The sequence below is a fragment of the Apodemus sylvaticus genome, chromosome 11 (assembly GCF_947179515.1).
Source record: "Apodemus sylvaticus chromosome 11, mApoSyl1.1, whole genome shotgun sequence".
In the NCBI taxonomy this organism is placed as follows: Eukaryota; Metazoa; Chordata; class Mammalia; order Rodentia; family Muridae; genus Apodemus; species Apodemus sylvaticus.
This window is the reverse complement of record NC_067482.1, coordinates 36,969,971-36,989,588: the sequence shown is the minus strand read 5'-3', so window position 1 is coordinate 36,989,588 and position 19,618 is coordinate 36,969,971. Positions and strand designations below refer to the sequence as shown.

The 19,618-nt window shown below is 45.2% G+C and overlaps 1 protein-coding gene across 2 annotated transcripts; it reads right to left on the bottom strand.

Moving 5' to 3' along the window:
* Positions 1–4,210: 4,210 nt before the first annotated feature.
* Positions 4,211–16,917, bottom strand: Ociad2 (OCIA domain containing 2). Of its 2 annotated transcripts, none has more exons than XM_052198993.1 (7): positions 16,669–16,917; positions 14,730–14,844; positions 12,048–12,144; positions 9,776–9,829; positions 8,088–8,135; positions 6,693–6,810; positions 4,211–4,392 (listed from the first exon to the last, which is right to left on the bottom strand). In XM_052198993.1, exons 2-7 carry the CDS (start codon positions 14,793–14,795, stop codon positions 4,311–4,313), a joined length of 465 nt encoding a protein of 154 aa, XP_052054953.1. In that variant the 5' UTR covers positions 14,796–14,844; positions 16,669–16,917; the 3' UTR covers positions 4,211–4,310. The 2 variants fall into 2 exon arrangements, with proteins under 2 accessions (XP_052054953.1, XP_052054954.1); XM_052198994.1 differs by lacking the exon at positions 16,669–16,917 and adding an exon at positions 14,951–15,133.
* Positions 16,918–19,618: the final 2,701 nt, after the last annotated feature.

The following is a 19,618-nucleotide window of genomic DNA, read 5'->3' as shown; positions in this document are numbered from 1 at the left end:
GATTACAGGCGTGCGCCACCACTGCCTGGCTAAAAAACTTAATATTTACTCATGCTTTGGCTCTGTGATTCTCTTCAGTAAGGAAAACATGCTGGATCCTGGCACAAAGGTAAGCAAGCCTATTACCAGGGCTTCAAGAGAGCGTGGTTTTGTTAGAGCCTATGATGGTATATAAATGCTGGGCATCCTGGCTACCTCTAAGCTTGTTCCTGAAAGATATAAATGACTCTTAAGACATCCCTGGAGTGCTCCAAGGATGTGTCACGTTATTTTTGAGTTTTCTTCCTGAGTAAGGCTGTTCCCTCAGTCATTCTCTGCTAAGAACATTAAATTATGTTGTCTAGACAAAGTCCAAATCTGTGAGATAGGCCTGTCAATTCAGATGGCAAATTTGTCTCTTCCTTAGGTACATCCGGGGGTAACGTAAATTAATATCACAGTTTAATTTCCACTAATTCTCTTTAATATGCATGTGGTCTCCAAGCTGGGATGATTTGACCTATTTTCTATGAGAAGGGTAAGAATGTAAGGGTAACCCATACGGCGTGTTGTTTCTCAATCCATTATGGAGTTCAACAAATCTTACGAGAAAATCAACACTATTGTAAAACATTTAGGGTTGGCAAGGGTAAGGCACACTGCTATGCACGCTTGGTCTACTAAATGTAGTTTTGACTCAAGATAGTTTCATCATTCACTAGTTTAATCAGGACACTGACCTGAGCAGCATCAATAGTGGGTTACATCCTGGGCTCGCTCTCATAGGGAAAGGCTCTGGATGAGGCTGGCTAGGGACAACTTTTACCACTCTGTTCTGTTTGCTTTCTTGCAAGCGTATCTGCAGATTTAACCTGTGGTCCTTTGACAAGCTTTTTGTCATCCCTTCAGCCCACCCCCACTCCTGTCATGAAAGTTCTTTCACAGATTTATGGCCCACTTGATGGTGAGTGCTGGTGATCGCTAAGCTAATAGAGACACTCCACTGCTCCTGACATCAGGGCAGACTCCTCCAGAGATCTGCTTCCTAGCAGGTACTGAGGACCCACAGCCGAATGATCAAGACCTACTGAGGGACCTGCCAGGTTTCTCCCTGTGACTGCTTCACACACCAATGTAAATGTAGCTTTTATTTACCAGGTGTAATTGCAGACACTCACTGCTGAACAAGCTCTACTTTTCTAGTTCTTTCTGAACTCTGGCTGGCTGGTTCAACTTAGATGTTCTGGCTCAAACTCTTCTCTAAGCTGGCTGAATCAACCTGGCCTCTCTTGGCTTCTCACTGAATTGTCCTGCTTGTCCTCAAACTAACTCTGGCAATATGTTCTAATCTTCTGGCTCTTTGTGGCTTCAACTGCCTTTGCTGACCTGCACTGCCTTCAAATTCTCTCTCTCTCTCTCTCTCTCTCTCTCTCTCTCTCTCTCTCTCTCTCTCTCGCTCTCCCTCTCCCTCTCCCTCTCTCTCCCTCTCCCTCTCCCTCCCTCTCCTTCTCCTTCTCCCTCTCCCTCTTCCTCTCTCCCTCTCTCCCGCCTTAAGACACCTCTCTTTCCTGTCTTTATGAGAATTGGGCATTTCTCTAATGCATTTTGTGGAATATTTCTCTGATTTGTCACTTCATCTGCCTCTCAATTAGATGCCACTTTCAAGCATGGCTGTGTCTTTCTACCAACTAACTTTACCTTTATAGTTAGGGAATAAAAGTGTGTGCTAAGTATGTGTCTATATTCTAGCCAGAAGGATTAAAGGTGTGTTATTCCAGCCAGATCACACAGACCTAGAACATCTTTGGATATGATCCCCATCCCAGAGTAGTCATATTGCTGGATTAAAATTCCTCTACAAGACAGATCATTGTTAAGCATTTCAAAGAATAAATTATTACTTAACAAAAATTAGACAACCCAAACAATAAACTCAGTTTAAATGAGAAATATAAAGATGTCAGCAATTTTTAAAAGTTTCTATTTGATGGCGGTGACACATCTTTCCTCAGGAGTCAGAGACTGATTTGTAACTGACTTGCTGTTTCCTGAGAGATATCTTTTTGTCATGGAGGAAGTGATTGTGCTGAGTTCTAAATTGATATGAAGACCTAAGTGATCTTAATCACTTCTACTTGTCAAAGTCAAAAGTGAAACTACATTCAAGAGGCTAGAGTAGGGTCTGGGATGTAGTTCAGAGCACTTGTCTGCAGTGTGTGTGGGGAAGAGGTCTCTGTGACTACCACAGCAGTCAGAGTAACATTTACAGGAAGGAAGAAGGTAGTTTGGTTCAACACAACAAAGTTCAGTGTTGGGTCAAAATTTGGGAGTCTGGCCTTGCATAGTTTACCTTAGACATATTTAAGTACAGTGCAATTTGGTGAAAACTGTCCTGGTGATAGCTCAATCGCTTGTGCACATACATCTCCTTGAGGAACAAAAGAAGCCAAAGAAAGATCAGAAGTGACTACACTGAAGTTCTTTGTAAAGTACACATGACACCTTCCCTAAAGATGGGTTCTATGGATTGACTACATGTGACACCTTACATACAGATGGGTTCTATATATAGACTGCAAAAATAAATAACTTCATGATAAGGGTCTGGGGGAGGATCCATTGTGGTCTTGGCCTCATAGTGCAAATGTCACTAGACTATTATTAACCACGTCAATTCCCAGCCTTCTGGGTAAATAATGCTATTTGTTCTTCTGGTACCCCCCCCCTCCTTTGAAGGAACAGCCCTGTGTGTTTAACATTCCATGTTACCTGTGAGCACCAGAACCTCTGTGCCTTCTAAACTTGTCTAATATTTACCATGTCCTGAACTCCACTCCCAACACAACAAAAGAAGAAAAAGCTAGCATACTGGCTCTGCCTTTTGATTTTCAGAAATAGAATTTTATTGACTGTCAAACAGGGTATGTCATATAAAAATCAATGTAGGCAAATCCATTTCATTCATTCAATGTTCACACAAAAATAGTTTTGATGTTTAAAATGAAATGTTTCACATCAAACATTATCCTTTAATGAAATGTCCCTTTTTACCTCCATGATTTAGGATTGCAGATGTGCGTGTGTGCACACACACACACACACACACTCACACACTCACACACACACACACCCCACATACCCCATATTTAAATGGCGATGTGTAGACAAAGCATTTTCCTGAGAAGCTGCAGAGATGCAAGGACAGCTTTCACACAGTGCTCCGCTAATTTGAATTAAGCAAAAGGTTCCAAAAAGGAAGGACCAAACTTCCCCTGAACAGACTGGCTGGAGAAGGAGTTCAACTTACACCATTGTATCAGCTGCCTCAGAACCCAAAAGTTCCTAGAGTTTCTCTTTTTTATTTTTATTTTATTTTATTTTTAGATTTATTTATTTTATGTGAGTACACTGTAGTTGTCTTCAGACACACCAGAAGAGGGCATCGGATCCCATTACAGATGGTTATGAACCACCATGCGGTTGCTGGGATTTGAACTCAGAACTCAGAACCTTTGGAAGAGCAGTCAGTGCTCTTAACTGCTGAGCCATCTCTCCAAACCCAGAGTTTCTCATTTTCAGAATTAATTCAGTCCTCCAGTGGTCCTTCCAGGAAGCTGTTCCCTGGGACCAGGTTAAGAAGTTGTCTTTTTTATTTGAGGCCACTGATGATGGAAAAAGTACCCACTGTCAAGTGCTGAACATGAGAATGGACTCATCTACCTACGGGTAGATGACCTCCTTGGACCTCCTTACAGCTCCACCATTGGGATGAACCACCAAGTCACATTGATCATATTATTGATCACATTGATTTGAATGGTGACCCTTTCACAGGAAATGTTTTCCACTGAGTTACAGACCTCAGCTCTAGACCTCAGAATGGACTTCTAATACTAAAACACAACTTTTCTTGAATTTCTAGTTCCATATACGTGAGTTTTCTTTGGGTCTTGACTTCCTAACCAACTTCCACATCATTCGTTTCTGTTCTCTACCAGAAAACTAAAAGCACTGAAAATGAAAATTAAATCAGAGTGAGCAAACTCGGGGGAGGATGACCTAGAAGCTAATCAGAGATCTCTCAGGAAGCTCTAAGCAAGGCGGGGTGTAACCTCTTTCCTATGTAGTGTGTGATAGCTCCCAATGTGTTCTTAAAGAAGAGTATGGCACGCTCAGGTCAATCAAGAGCCTTCCACAGCAAGCATTTCAAAGGGGTGAGAGGATTACAAGGTTTCTGATTCAATAGAAGTATATTATTTTAAGGTACACTTGAAATTTTAAATGTGTACAAAGTCAGAGGTTTAAAAATGATTGGAAACCACAGACTCGGTTTAGGAAGCAGATGGCTGTGACCCTGCCTTCTCGCTTAATCCACGCCTGGTTTTACAATCCTCACAGGTGAGCAGGCAGTGCCTAAAAGAGAAGCAGAAACAGGTGGTGACTTTGAAGATAGGAACTCTTCCTGTGAGTGTGTGTGTGTGTGTGTGTGTCTTTCTGTGTGTGTGTCTTCCATCTCCCAACTTCCCAAGCACTCATCTTACCACAGTAAGCAATGCATAGAGACATGTTTGTTTTATAGTTCACTAGCTTACCTTTTTTTAAAAAATGGCATAATAGTTTCTTAGGTTACAATTATCCAAATATCATTCAATAATGATGTTTATGTTGAAACAGATGGTTGTATTTGTGTTCAGAGTCACACAAAAGCTAAACACCATGACTCTTTAACCTTGAATCACTGAAGCGATTTCTACCACCGCAACAGCAACAACAAAATAATCACAGTTTTCCAGGTGGAGTGGCTCACTCCTGTAGTCCTAGAGCTTGGGACCTAGGCTGTGGAGAGGCCTATGGGGTAATATAGTGATATTTTTGCCTAAAAAGTAACAATAAATACACATTGCCCCTTGGACTGCAACATTGTTAGGAGCTGGTTATACTTTTACTTCTTTATAAAAGCAAATGGCCTTGGGTATACTGAGGTGAGAGGGTAGTGGCCTTTCACACAGAGCTAAGCCTCCGGTTGCCTCCCATCAGTGCCAGCCCAGAGTGGGGCTTTTGATTCCAGAAGCGGGCAGGCAAAACAGCTACAGAATGCAAAGCAGAGACATGAAGTATAGCTGCTGGGAAAATGTAGATTTCATCTTTGTTCCAGAACCCAATGTTGTGCTAACAGCAAGAAAAATTCCCAAAATGGAAAAGGAAGAGACGAGATGACCACGCCTCCTTTATGACAATGCCTTTCTCTATTTTCCCCTACACACATCAAAATCCTGGGCCACCTGCCCTGGAAGGTGACTCCAAAACACAGCTTTGCCAGGATGGAGCCACACTGGTGTTGTCTGTAAACACAGAGCTAATGCTTCCCCACTGGCCTTGCAACCCGTAAAGGGAAATGTTAGGGTTTGCAAACAAATTGGATGTTGAAGTCTCTTCTTCCTAGAACCACAAATGTCTTCTCAGAGAGTCTCTGCCTAGCTCTGGACTGTGTGTAACTCAGGGTATAAATGATGGTTAAAGACCATCCACGTCTACCAGACCAGGGACTCTAGCATTCTAAAATCAGGCAACCGGGAGGCAACTTGACCTTGACATCTAGCCCTACGTTGTTTCTGCTGCTGTCCCTCAAGTAGAACATACTGGGACAGGCTCAGTAGGTGCTTTCTGGAGTACACAAGGCCCTATTGTCCATCCCCAGCACTACATATAATGTGCTGTGGTGGTGTATATCTGTCATGGTAGCACTCAGGAGAGAGGGAGAAGGATATGAAGATCGAGGTCATCATTGAGCTACAGAGCAAGTTTGGGGCCAGCCTGGGCTACATGAGATGGTCTCTAAAATAAGAGATGCAGCCCACTGTGACAAGTGAGAGGTCTTCAGAGGACTGTGTCCCCAACTAGTTCTGTGGCAGAACAATAGAAATAGTACTTGTTTGAATGTCATGAAAAATTATTTTCCTTCTTCACAACACCCCAGGGAAGTTATTCTGATCATCATTTTTAGACAGGCAAAGAACCTAGAGACGAGAGTCAGTTGGTAGAACTGACTTTCAACCCTAGTCCCCAGGAGCAGAGGCCCTGCTGTACACTCTAGCCTGACTGTGTATGTCTCCATAGAGAATATGTTTATCAGGACATGTAGTGTCATGTGTGTGTGTGTGTGTGTGTGTGTATGTATGTGTGTGTGGGGAGGAGTAGAGAGAGAAAGAGAAAGAGAGAGTCAGAGACAGAGAAATTACAGGCTCTGAAAAGCTCTGTAGTTAGGAAGACTGTTTAAATGTTGAGTAAGTATGCAATGAATTCCTCAAAGATTTATACAAGGCCTAGAATGTAGTAGGTATTCATTAATACATGTTAAGTAGCACAAGTAGTAGTAATTAAGTTAAATGATAAATAATTATTGAAGTTGAATAGTAATAAATTAAAGTTTGAGGGTTAAAGAGTTTTTTCTTAAGAAATAAAATTATTAACATGCTTCATAGTATAGTAAGTAAAGTCTCACTTCATTTTTTTTTTGTTTGTTTTTAAGACAAGGTCTCACTATGTAGCCCTAGCTCTCCTAGGACTCACTGTGTAGACCAGGATGGCCTTGAGCTCACAGAGATCCTCCTGCTTCTGCCTCCTGAGTGATGGGACTAAAGGCCTTTGACACTAAACTCAGCTATTTCACTTCTCCATTATCTTGATTATAATCCCTCCACCAGGTCACAAACCTGTTATGCTCAGGACCAAAGCCAGCACCACGGAGCTGATCTTCAAAGGAGTGGAATTTACTCTGGCAAACTCTTATATAGGAAGCCTTCCCAAGGCCAAACCCCAAGAGACCAGCCACTGTAAAACAGACAATTGAGATGCTCAGAATCCTGTCCATCAACCACTGCTATACCTTCTTAACACTGGTCCTTTTTATATTAAACCAAGCATCCAGTAAGGGCAGGTCTAATCTCTAGAGACTTTCTGATCTCTGCTTTGAACTGACATCCGGAGGGCTAGGACAGAGCACACACTGAGGCTGTCCCAGAGTGGGTGTCTAGGACATGACCGACCGAGCTAAGGTTGGAAGGGGAGGGAGGGCAGGTCTGGGTTGTGGCTACAGGGAGCCTCTATGTTACTGAGTAGTGAAACCTCTTGGAATTGTTGAGTTCCCCCCCCCAACACCCTTGCCTTTGGAGTCAATAGGGAGGGGGACCTCCTATAAAAGAAATCTTCTCTAGCTGGAAATGAGACTCAATTAACTGGAGAATTCTTCTACCACAAACCATATATGTGTATCAAGGAGATGAAACCCAGAATTTGCAGTAAATTTCATATTAAAACATCTCTGATTTAAAAAAAAATTACTCACTTTTTAATATGCACTCCAAATAATTGTAAAAGACTGGCCAGGCCAAGAGAACAAACCATAATTCCCTAGTGAATCCGCCACGAAAGGCTCTGCTGTCAACAGTTAACTAACTTACAGCCACCGGCTCCACTCTCACAGGTTCCATAGCTCTCACGGGTTCCATAGCTACGTGTTTAACCAACAGCAGGCAAAACAAGTATTCAAGAAAAAGAAATCCATTTCCAACATGTACAGGCTGTTTATCCATCAGTCCCCAAGCGTGTTGGACAACAGTCACACGCATGCTGTTGGCATTGCATCACATGCTAAAGGTAACAGGAGAGGCTTTAAAACAGACAGGAGGGTGGACACCATTAGAGGTAAGCGCCACATCACTTGTAAGAGGGACTGAAGCCCCTCGAGATCTGGGTACCCGAGGGTCCTGGAGCCTGTCTCTCACAGATACAGAGGAAGCTGTATATATGTTACCAGTCTCTGCTCATGCTTTAAAGAAGACAGAGGCCCAAGTCCCTGCTGTTGACCAGCAGATCAGAAAGTGTTGGGGTGAACCAGGAGGCTGTAGGCCATCGGTGAAACAAAGAAAATGCTTTGTAAGGATCTGTCCAGGCAACGCGCTCAAGCCAGGCAATCATAGCCTTGATCATAGAAACTTTATCAAAATGAATCTACATTTTCACTTGTTTTAATGCTGGAAATGAACTTGAGGCCTGGCGCTTCCGCCATTTATCAATGTCCCCATCCCAAATTTGCATTTATGACTTACATGCTACTTTAGGCAATGATCCAAATCTTGGATTAGCAGCTAAATAACCTGAAATGTAATATAGAAATGTATTATTTCATTTAGTAATTTATTTAATTGTGTAAGGAAAATATCAAGGCCAAAGAAGGATGATGGTTTTAGGAGAGATATGATTTGATCTGTGCTTGAAGTTAACTCTCAGGAGCTATCTTAGGCAAATGGTAAATACTGGCTTTAACATGTGGGAAACCCACAATTAATGGCTGATTTAAATTGATTCAAAAAGACTAGTCACCGTGCTCTGAGTTCAACAGGGAGGTTCATAGTATATACATTGCAATTTAATTCTTAATGATCTATCTATCTATCTATCTATCTATCTATCTATCTATCTATCTATCCATCTATCTATCTTCTACATATCATCATCATATCAATCTATCTTTTATCTATGTATCTATGTATCTATGTATTTATGTCTATCTATCTATCTATCTAAGTATCTAAGACAAGGTTTATCTATGTAGTCCTGGCTCACTTGGAACTTGCTATATAGACCAAACTGGTCTCCAATTAACAATCTACATGCCTCTGCTCCTGAGTGTTAGGACTGAAGGCAGGTGTCACCATGCCTAGCTCATTACAATTTTTAAATGAAAACATCACAGCTTATGCTAGGCACTAGGTAGAATAGTAGGCTTTTAAATATGTCTGCACCATAATCTTTGGCGAGTCTGGGCACATTATATACAACAGAAAGAGAAATTTAAGGTATAAAATGAATTAAGCTGCCTAGTCAGATCACCTTAAAACAGGGAGATGGTTCTGAATGGATTAAACATAATCACAATGATCGATGGATGGGACTGGAGAGATCAGAGGTAGGAAAGCTTAGCTCAGCCCGGCTGGTTTTAGAGACATAGGAAGAACCACCAGTCAAGAAGAGTAGGTGGCCTCTGGAAGTTGGACAGGGGAAATAAGATGAACTTCCAGGAGAAACACGACTGTCTTCATATGTTGATTTTAACCCAGTGAGAGCCAGCTGGGGGATGCTGCTTTGGAAGGTGGTAGAAACTTCAGGAGCCTCACTAAAGGAAATGGTCTCTGGGCGTGGGTGTTGAGGAGTCATTGCCTGGCTGCACTTCCTTTCCACTTCCTGCTTCCTGATTTTAGTTACAGTGTGACCAGCTGCCTCCTGAGCCTGCTACCTCCCTTCCCCCACCAGGGCAGACTACCTCCTTCCTTCAACAATGAGCCAAGAGGAACCCCTCCTTCCTTAAGCTGCCTTTGTTGTCATGGCAACAGGAACCCATAGCCTCTACTTTCATGGCCCTTTCTCTGGTCTATCAGTCCTGTGGCATCTAAACCTCACACTGCCCTCTGACGTCTCTCTAGTTACGCCCCCTGGTCTCCTTCTCCATCCAAAGTCCCTCTTTAGATGAGAAATAAACCAGTGATAATCTATATAAAGTCAGCCAGTGACCTTAATGACACCCATAACTCGAATTTTTCTTTATCAAGGAATTAAATACACTCAGTCTTTCCAAAGGCCAGGGGCTCTTTTGCAGAGAAGGCACTTCAGCTAAAACCAGGCAAAAACCTGCATGAAGCAAAAATCAATCAGTAAAAATAAACATCTAAAGGTTTCAGGGAAGGTTCCAGAAACGGGGCTCTCTGAAGTTCAAGCCCGAGTGAATGCCGACTCTTACCTTGGTGAACGAGTCCCTGGGTGACAAGCATGCTTATAAGAGAAAAAGGCAGGGCTGTAAAACAAACAAACAAACGGCCCTCAATATCAGTGTATTAACACATGGTCCCTCCGGGCAGGGGAGATTGCTCAGTGGGTACAAACTCATCTCCAAGCATGGGAACCCCCAGGGCACACAAGGTGAAAGGAGTGAATCTAAGCTGTCGTCTGACTATGTGTGCACATGTGCATGTGTGAGTGCACCGAATACAATTTTAAAAAATCAATTTAAAGACAAACGACTCAGTCTCTCCCCTAGATATTAGGGATAATTACTCTAAGCTTTCTTTTCTTACCTAACTCGGCAGAGAGTTTTATTCACTTTTATTTGTCAAGATAGGGTCTCACTATGTAGCCTTGGCTATTCTGGAACTCATTATGTAGACCAGGCTGACCTTGAGCCCAAAGGGATCCACCTGCCCCTGCTTCCAAGAGCTGGGATTAATGGCGTGGCCGCCGCTCTCAGTTTCATCCTAACGTATATGTTACTATTCAACAAGTATTTCTTTAAAACAACATGGAGAATTTTCTTGGGATTCATCCCAATAGCTCAGCCTGATGCACAGCATTAATCTAAACCCACAACTCATCCCCGACACCCATGTTTATTGAACACTCTATATGCATGTGACTCCAATGTAGAGCCTTCTTTTAGGTTCATTATAGATTCATCTCTGGATGCATCTCTCTATTTTGCTTTGTATCTCTGTTATTATTATTTTTTTCTGAGACATTTGGGATTTGCAAAGACCACGAGTCTTTATAACTGAATATTTTAAACAGGGAGTCTCTACAATCAAGTTGATTTCTTCTGAACAGATCACAATATCACTGGCATAGTCAAGGAATTTCTGTTGGAATTCTGAGGCTCAAGAGGAATGATATTTTCTAATACGAAATCTATGTTCAAATCTCTCCACCTACTCCAAGAATGTCCTTCACAGCTGCAGGTTTTTTCCCATTGTGGAAGATCAAGGATTGTGCATTGTGTTGACTGTCCAATCTGTTTCAATCTAGGGCAGTTTCCTGTTGTTTCTGTTCTGATTTTTGTCTTTCATAACATTTTGTCCCACTGTTGGATGTCTGCCTGAAGAGGCACATTGAAGGTTATAAACAGACTCCATCCCTGCTAAGCACACGCAGTGTTTAGTTAAGGTTTTTAGTATAAGCAATTGGGTCTGACGTAAAGGGTTTCTAGCTCTCCCGCAGATGGCCTCTTCAAAAACAAAGAGCTTCATTAAGCTTTTAACCTTTCCTAGCAACCAAGATGAGTCTGCTAGCCGCCAGCTTTCCCATCAAGGCCAGGAACCAGATGGCGGCCTAATGGGCCACACTGCAGTGGGAATCTACCAGGTCAGTTAATCTACTGGTTCAGAGGTTATCAGAAAAAGACATGGGATTCTAGGAAACCACTCAATAAGCATTGTGATGCAGGATGAATATCACCTTGTAAAATGGTCGATACAGACTCCGGATGGTTTATGATATCAAGAAGAATCAGTCAGGCCTCTATCAGCAATAAACACACAGCATGGGGATGGATGACTAGGTGCCACTTTCAAATGTCAAATTATGAGTTTTTTAAACCCGAAAGGATTTTAATACAGCCTGAACTCACAGCCTTGTCTTACGACGTAAGGCAATCCTGGGGTGAGGAAGCGAGCACCTCAGCAGAAAACACTAAGTAGAGAGAGACACTGACGGGGCGCTGCCAGCTCCGGACCCTCAGTGGTCCTTCCTGAACGATTCCCTAGGTGCGAGGCCGTGGGCTGAAGTCCAGATGAACCTGACACCACTTCTGAGCGGAGATGCCAGTGGAATTTACAAAGGTCTACTTTGTGGACGTAATACACGCTATATAATATTTCTGCCCTTGTTCTTGCTTGCGTGAAGAGTCACATGTGTATCTGTATTTACCGGGTGAGGTAAAGTGCTGGGTAAACTGTATATTATCTCTGCCTGAAGAGAAGAGCATAGATTCAAGCTCTAAATATCCTAAAATAAACACCCACATTCTTTAGACATACTCCTTGTGACTTACATAAAACTCCTGCTCAGAATTAATCAGTCATCATGGTTCTATTCTAAGGGGACACGAAGGCAGTCTATTGTTACAACATTAATTATTAAATTGATTAGTAACTTATTTATTTAGTAATTTTATTACATCAAACGATTCATTATTAAATTGATGATTATTAAACTATTAATCAAGATCCAGAATGCAGGAGTACCTCTCTTCCAGAAACTTTCTTCTTGACATTCTCGGATAATCTTGGCAATCTCTCCTCTGTGGATGTGCAGTTTTGATTTGGGGCAAAACAACATGCTCTGTAGAGAAAGACACTGTGGGTTAGTTGGACAGGTGCGTGCTGCACCTGGATTTGTATGTCAATGTTGAGGATCTAAACTCAGGGCTGCACGCCCGTATAGCAGACATTTTAAAAAACCTCTCTGGGCATTCTGCCATCTCCCCAGCCCAGTGGCCCAGAGTTTTATTCTATGTCAGCATGTTGACACCTGCTAAAGTCATCTGAGATGGGGAACCATTAAGAGAATGCCTCCAGCCAGGCAGGGGTGGCGCACACCTTTGATGTTCCCACTCGGAGGCAGAAGTGGGCAGATCTCTGTGAGTTCGAGGACAGCATGGTATGCAGAGCACGTTCCAGTACAGCCAGGACTACATAGAGGATCTCTGGAGAGGGGAGGTGGGAAGGGAGGGAGGGAGAGGGAGGGAGGGGGAGAGAAGGGAGAGAAAGGGGAGGGGAGGGAAGGAGAGGGGAGGGGAGGGGAGGGAAGAGGAGAGAGACCATGCCTCCGTAGGAGAAGAATCCAGCCCATTGTTGATGGTGACATCTCTTGATGGTGACATCCCTGGGCTGGTGGGTCTGGATTCTATAAGTAAACAGGCTAAACAAACCAGGGAGAGCAATCTGGTAAGCAGCACCCCTCCATGACTCCTGCCTCCGGGTTTCAGCCATGCCTGAGTTCCTGTCCTGACTCCCTTTGATGATGAACTGTGATGTAGAAGCATAAGCCAAATAAACCCCTCCCTCCCCAAGTTTCTTTTGGTCAGAAGTCCTAGCTAAGACACGTGTTCTCAAAGTGATACTAGTTCTGCGGATACTACTAAACACTTTGAAGCTTAACCTTGGCCTAGGCTAATGCTCTGCCGTGTGGTATTTACTCATGATGCTGGTCAGCAGCATGGAGGGCCAGCCTCAGGTTAGCTGCGAGATTACAAGGGACATCTGTACAAGGGGCACTGCCGCCTCCACCCGGCTGGAGGCTGTGGGCCATAGTGCTGAGCTAGGGTTCCCAGGAGCATTTTAAACCAATAACAGTTTTAACTTACCGCAGGTTTATTGAGACAAAATTCCATCATAAATTAAGCTGTATCTGTGTTTGTTTCTCGGACTGTCTGTAGCCATGGCAGAAATAAAGGAGACCTCTCAACATGTACAAGGTAACACACACACACACACACACACAAACATGGGGGAGAGAAGGGAGAGGGAGGGGGAGGAAAGGGGAGAGGGGGAAGGGGAGAGGAAAGGAAGGGGGAGGGGGATCTGACCACCATAACTTCTGAGAGTCCAGCCTTCACGATCAGAGAGCAGTCTCCATGTGGGGCTTGGGAGATCTTTTTCAGAAGCCATGAATGTTTTAGGATGTCTCTAGTTTATAGGGCAGCTCGAGTGTCCAAACCTAGCTGCTGTCACTTGTCTGTTTGTTTCTCCCATACTTTGTTGCCTAAATGCCCTCTCCACCCAGAAACTTGAAAAGCTGACTCCAGAGAGCTGCAGTGACCCATCAAACACTCGCTCTCCCTTTCATCCACACTCCTGAGCCATGACACCCCTTCCTAACAAGCCGACATTTGTGCTCTCGATCTGACCGCTGATTAGTAATTATGAACCCGGTTATACATGCAGCAGCCTGTGTTCAGGGTAATCACCCTGGGAGGCAAGAATGGGGCGACACGGCTCTGTGCCAGCCCGTTAGAGACAAACCACAGCTCCGCTCTGCCTCAGAACGCCTGCTCAGTCACTGACTGCCAGGCTGAGCGAGTTAGGCGGAGTTCTAAAGGGGAAAGAGTAAAGAAAAGAGTTTGCAAACAAAAGTTTTAACAGGCTTTTCAAGGCCGCCCAGACACATCTTCCTTCCTCCCTCCTGTGCCCAACTGACAAAGCGCCTGGCTGAGAAAGAGTCAGGAGATGTCTTAGCTGGTTAAGTGCCGGGTCACATGAGCATGATGACCAGAGTTTGGTGTGATCCCCAGGACCACTTGAAAAGCAGGATATGGTGGCGTGTGGCTGGAATTTTAGGACTGAAGACGCTGAGACAGAGGGGCACCTGTCACTTACTGGCCGGCTGGTCTGGCTGGACCACTGAGCTTCGGGTTCAGTGGAAGACCCTGCCTCAAAACATAAAGTGGAGAGCCTGCGAGTTGGCTGGGCAGGCTAAGGCCCTGGCGACCAAGCCGGGTGACCTGAGCTCAATCCATTGAGCCCACGTGGCACATGGACAGACATGACTCCTGAAAGTTGTCCCCTCACCTCACACACTTGCCATGGCATGTGTGGGTGTGACCCACACATACTAAATCAATAAATCAATTAACCAATCAATCAAATAAATAACAAATAAACAAACACAAATATTTTTGGAAATGATGTGGACCAAGGAAGATGATGAACCTCAATTCCCGACCTCCTCGTACAGGAACACACATACACACCTGCACACACACACACACACACACACACACACACACACACACAGAGAGAGAGAGAGAGAGAGAGAGAGAGAGAGAGAGAGAGACGTGGGCGATTGACCAAGGAAAGGCAAAGACTCTAGTGACAGTCTTGTGTGACAGTTTTCTTCAGACGGCAGAATCTCAAGCTAAAACCCACCTGCTTGCTCAATGGCGGCAAGTGGGGACTTTTCTCTTGGTTCCCGTGAGTAGACACTGAGGCCATGCTGGTGATCTTCTGTGGCTGTCGAATGCTCTGAATCCTCCCTGTCCCGCTGACGAGGAGAAGCAGGAGAGGCTCACTGTACACACAGGTCTGAATGTTTATGCTTCAGGCTTCAAATCACCCCCCACACCAGTGCCACAGACGGAAAAACTTACTGTTTTCAGTTTGTGATTGGCTTGAACCTGCTGCTATCTAGAAACTCAAGTTTTTAAACAACAGTTTATTATCGGGAGGCGTAGTGGGGGTGTGTTGCGTCATGTACACATGGAGGGCAGAGGAGACCTTGCAGGAGGCAGTCCTCTCCTGTCAGGGGGGGTCCCTGGAATCAAACTTAAGTTATCAGGCTCGGTGGCAAACTCCCTTCCCCACTGAGCTGTCCTACCAGCCACACAATCTCAGTTTCTTTCTCAAAAACAAAACAAAACAAAGAACCAAGACTTAAAATTTTTAATAATGGAAGTATCAGTGCTAATGGAGGCCAGAGTCAATCCCCCTGGGGCTGGGGTGACATACACATAGCTATAGACCACCTAACGTATAAACACACGAACCTATGTTTTCCCATAGTGACAGGTTTTATTACTCGCATGTTTTATTGCCTGTAAATTATGCCTATAAAATGTCTCAAAGTGTTATTAAAAGTTAATAAGTATTCAAATGTTTGCTGAGTGTATATGATAAGCCAAGGATGAGGCATTAGAGACTCCGTGGCAGGAAATACAAGCCCAGGCCCTTCCCTGTATATTTCATTAGGTGCCTAGTATTGCTGGGCAGTGACATGATGCCCGACAGTGTTCGATGCTGGAGGTGGTAACAGCCTGACTGTGTGCACCCCTACCCTTGAGACAGAGTCTCACGATGCCACCCTCGCTGTCCACAGAGACCTGTCTGCCACCCGAGTGCTTTGTTAAAAGTCTGGAACAATGTCCTGCAACACACCAGTTTTAATTCTGACTTTCTTCGAGGGTCCTGAGAATTGGAATAAGGGAAATAAAGTGGCTGGGCCTCACTTTGTCACCTGAGACTTGGGCACAGCAATCTTGAGCTCTGCCAGGATAGAGATGAGGGCAGGACCAGGGCACAGTGGTGGGTGTCTCAACAGCAGGGGAGCGATTGTCAGAGTGGCCCTGGGCATCTTATTTTCTAGGAATTAAAACCCTAGGAAATCTTTGCCACCTATAGTCAAATTAGATTTTGTTTTTTGTTTTTTGTTTTTTTCCACAGTCAGACCCAGAGCCATCTCAAGAATCAGGAAGCAAGTGACCACATACCTCAATGTTGGTGGGCTGGGCCTTCCGGAACCCAGATGCTTCCTTTGAGCAAGCTTTACCTTCTGGGCACACGCAAGTGCACACACACACACACACACACACACCCTCAGGTCTGGACTAGGGGTGCCTGACCCAATTTGTGGCGGAGGAGGGGAGTTTGGCCCAGAATCAGCTAGCTAGATTTCAAGGCTAGGCCCCTTCAAGAAGCCTGCCTGCAAAACTCCAAGCCAGCATCCCAGCTTGGGGTCGCTGGAGTTGGTGGCACCTGGAGAGGAGCCAGGCACGCAAGGGTTGGAGACCAGCTGCCGCAGAGCAGCGGCGCAGCCTGTGAAGGGCCTGCCCTGAGGCTACCCAAGTCCCCACGACCCCAGAAGGAAAGCCAGCAGGGAAAGACACTGTCCTAGGCCACCTCTCCGGCCCGCACCCCACCCTCTGTGTGCTCGCCCGTGCGGGTGGGTGAGCAGGTGGACGCTACCGCGGAGGTGCTGCCCCCCCCCGCCCCCTTCCGCCGCACACACTGCGACTGCTGACACCCCTCCTCCGCGTCGCACACGCCCACCACCCCAACCTGAGTCCCAGGGCCCCGGCTCCTCTCCCCTCACCTTTCTTCGCGATCTCTCCTTTCTTCCCTCCTTCCTCTTCCTTCCTGCGCTCGCTTGCTCCTCCCCACACCTCTGTGCGTCCTAGCTCAAGACTCAGCGAGTGCAGCCCGCCCCCACTTGCAATCTCGGTCTGTGTGGGTGACACTGGGAGAATCCAGCACTTTTCAGAAGCCCCCACTTCCCTGTCTCTTCCTGGTACCCGGAACAGTTTACGTCGTTGTCTTTCGCGTGACTCCGTCCTCCCGACAAAAACACAGGCGACTGCAACTGGCTGTAGTTCCCCCCTCCACCCCGCCTCTCCCAGACTCAAGCATTTGCCTAGGACCTTACTATGCTGTGGATGGCTTGGTAGGGTCTCCAACCCCGAGGGAGTCATTGCAGCTAACCTTTGTTCCTTAGCCTTATTTTGCGAAACTTTCCTCCTCCCAATGGCTAACCTGTGAGGGGAAGGCACTGAATGTAGTGTGTGTGTGTGTGTGTGTGTGTGTGTGTGTGTGTATCTGTGTGTATCCTAGTATGTGTGAATATAAATGAGTGTCTATGTATGTGAGACTGTGTAAGTATATATGTGAACACATATGAGTGTATATGTATGTCTCTGTGTGTGTATGTATGTAAGTGTATGCTAGTATGTGTTAGTATAAACCTGTGCCTATATATATGTGTGTGTGTGTAAGTGTATATATGAGCATGTATGTGTATGTGTGTCTACGTAATTGCGTATGGCTGAGTGTAAGTATATATGTGTGTTAATGTGTGTGATGTTGTATAGGAATAAGAGAGAGTGTATGCATGTGAGTGGTGGTGTGTGAATGTGTGTATACATGTGTAAAAGTGTATCTGTGTGTGTGTTGTGAACAAGAATTTCTGGAAAGATGCTGTGTCTGCAGAGCCTGACTGACTGACCCGTATTGCAGTGCTGAGGTCTGGGATTTGGATGTTGCAAGTCCAGAGGTGATTTACATTATCTAGTTTTAACCCCCAGAACAGGGGTGGGGATGGGGTTCCTTACCCACCTCCCAGTCAAAACTAACGTTTTTGTGACTAACATATTCTTGCCTGCTGCCCACAGAGATCCGAAGAGGCCATTGGATCCCCTGGAACTGAAGTTACAGATGCTTGCGAGCTGCCAAGTGGGTGCTTGGAACCTAACCCGGTCCTCTCAAGAGCAACAGGTGCTCTTAGCCACTGAGCCATCTCTCCAGCCCCTGCCTTAGCCTTTTCTACCCTGGCCTCCAGCCTGGCTGAAAAAGACCTTCTTCTTTTTCATGCTCAGGACAAAGCCGTTTCCTCTCAGGGTACTTGTCACAGTGACAATCCACTGGGAAAATGTATAGCAGAGAGGGCATCACCCCTGCTTGCTTTTAGTGACTTTAAAAAATACCCAGTTTGGGAGGTCACAACGCTTAGTAATGTGTCCTTTGGCCTTCCAGATAAGATTTCCTCTCAACTCTACACGCAGGCCTGTTAATCATTTATAGATTGTTTCTCTGAAATTGGCAATACAAAATTGATTACGCCTCCACCTTCCCTCCCCTGCTCTCCAGAGCTGGGTGCTTAAGAGTACTTCTGCTCTTCCAGAGGACCAGAGTTAGGCTTGAAAGAGTCTGCAACTCCACACCCAGAGATAAGACTCCTTCCTCTGGTCTCTGTGGGCGGATGTGTGCATTTGCAAACACATACACATGACTAAAAAAAAAAAAAAATATATATATATATATATATATATATATTTAAAGATACTGTTGTCTAAAATGACTCTCCTTCCCCAGTAGACAGTGGCAGACCTACCCTCTCAAAACCCACTGCATTCTCTCCCTGTGGTGCTTCATTTTCCCTTGACCCAATTTTCCTCTCAAAATAAAGGTAATAAAGGCCTGCTAATTTTATATTCTGTTACCAGAAGTCAGAAATTAGCCTCTGTGGTTCTGTGGTTTTCAGAGCTGAGCTCTGAGGTTTTCTAAGGGTTCTCGCGAAGTAGCCGAGCTGTCTCCCTTTACACCTCACACAAACCCTAAGTGGCATTTACCCGACACCATCTTGCCACAATGAAGGCTGGAGTATGTATGCCTCATTTGCATCGCTGCTTCCCACCAGAATGTTCCAGCAAAATGCTTTAAATAGCTAGAAATTACACTCTGTAACGCGCACAGCACGAACTCCTTAAATAATACTTGTTTGACTACTCTGGTACATCCGTGTGCAGGCATGCTCCGAGTGACAAGGCAGGAGGCAGTTCCACAAAGGAGTGACCTTTGACGAAAAGTTAGACTAAAACAACCCAGACTCGGCCTTTACGCATGGCGGAATGAAGTCTGTTTCAGTCCTTACTCCAGCGTCACGCAGGGCCTGAGGATCACGACTACCACACTGATTCTCACTGGTCAGTTTAGAGTGTGCCAAGCTGCTCACGGCAGGCTCCAGGGTGAACTGTTTCTGCAGTCCATGTTGTTCCCAGGCAACATCCAGAGTCATTAGCTGGGCTTAGGATTCAGCCCTCAGGCCCTCTGAGGGAGAGGCGGAAATGACTGATACTCCCGCCTTTCTGCGCTTTGCTCAGTCTGGTCCAACCTTCATCTGCTGCTTTTTTTTTTGGGGGGGGGGGGATTTGGTTTTTTTCGAGACAGGGTTTCTCTATATAGCCCTGGGTCCTGGAACTCACTCTGTAGACCAGGCTGGCCTCGAACTCAGAAATCCGCCTGCCTCTGCCTCCCAGAGTGCTGGGATTACAGGCGTGCGCCACCACCGCCCTGCTCATCTGCTGCTTTATTCTCCTTGCAACTCGTTAAAGACTCAGCCTTGAGGCCAGCTCTGGGAAACCTATCTACAGTTTAGGACGCATAGGGATGTGGTGACCAACATTCCTAACGTCAGCTCCTAAGATATTCTGTGCTACACTACCCTCAGTTGTACCTAGAGTTCTTCAGTCATCAGTCCCTTTAAACTACGC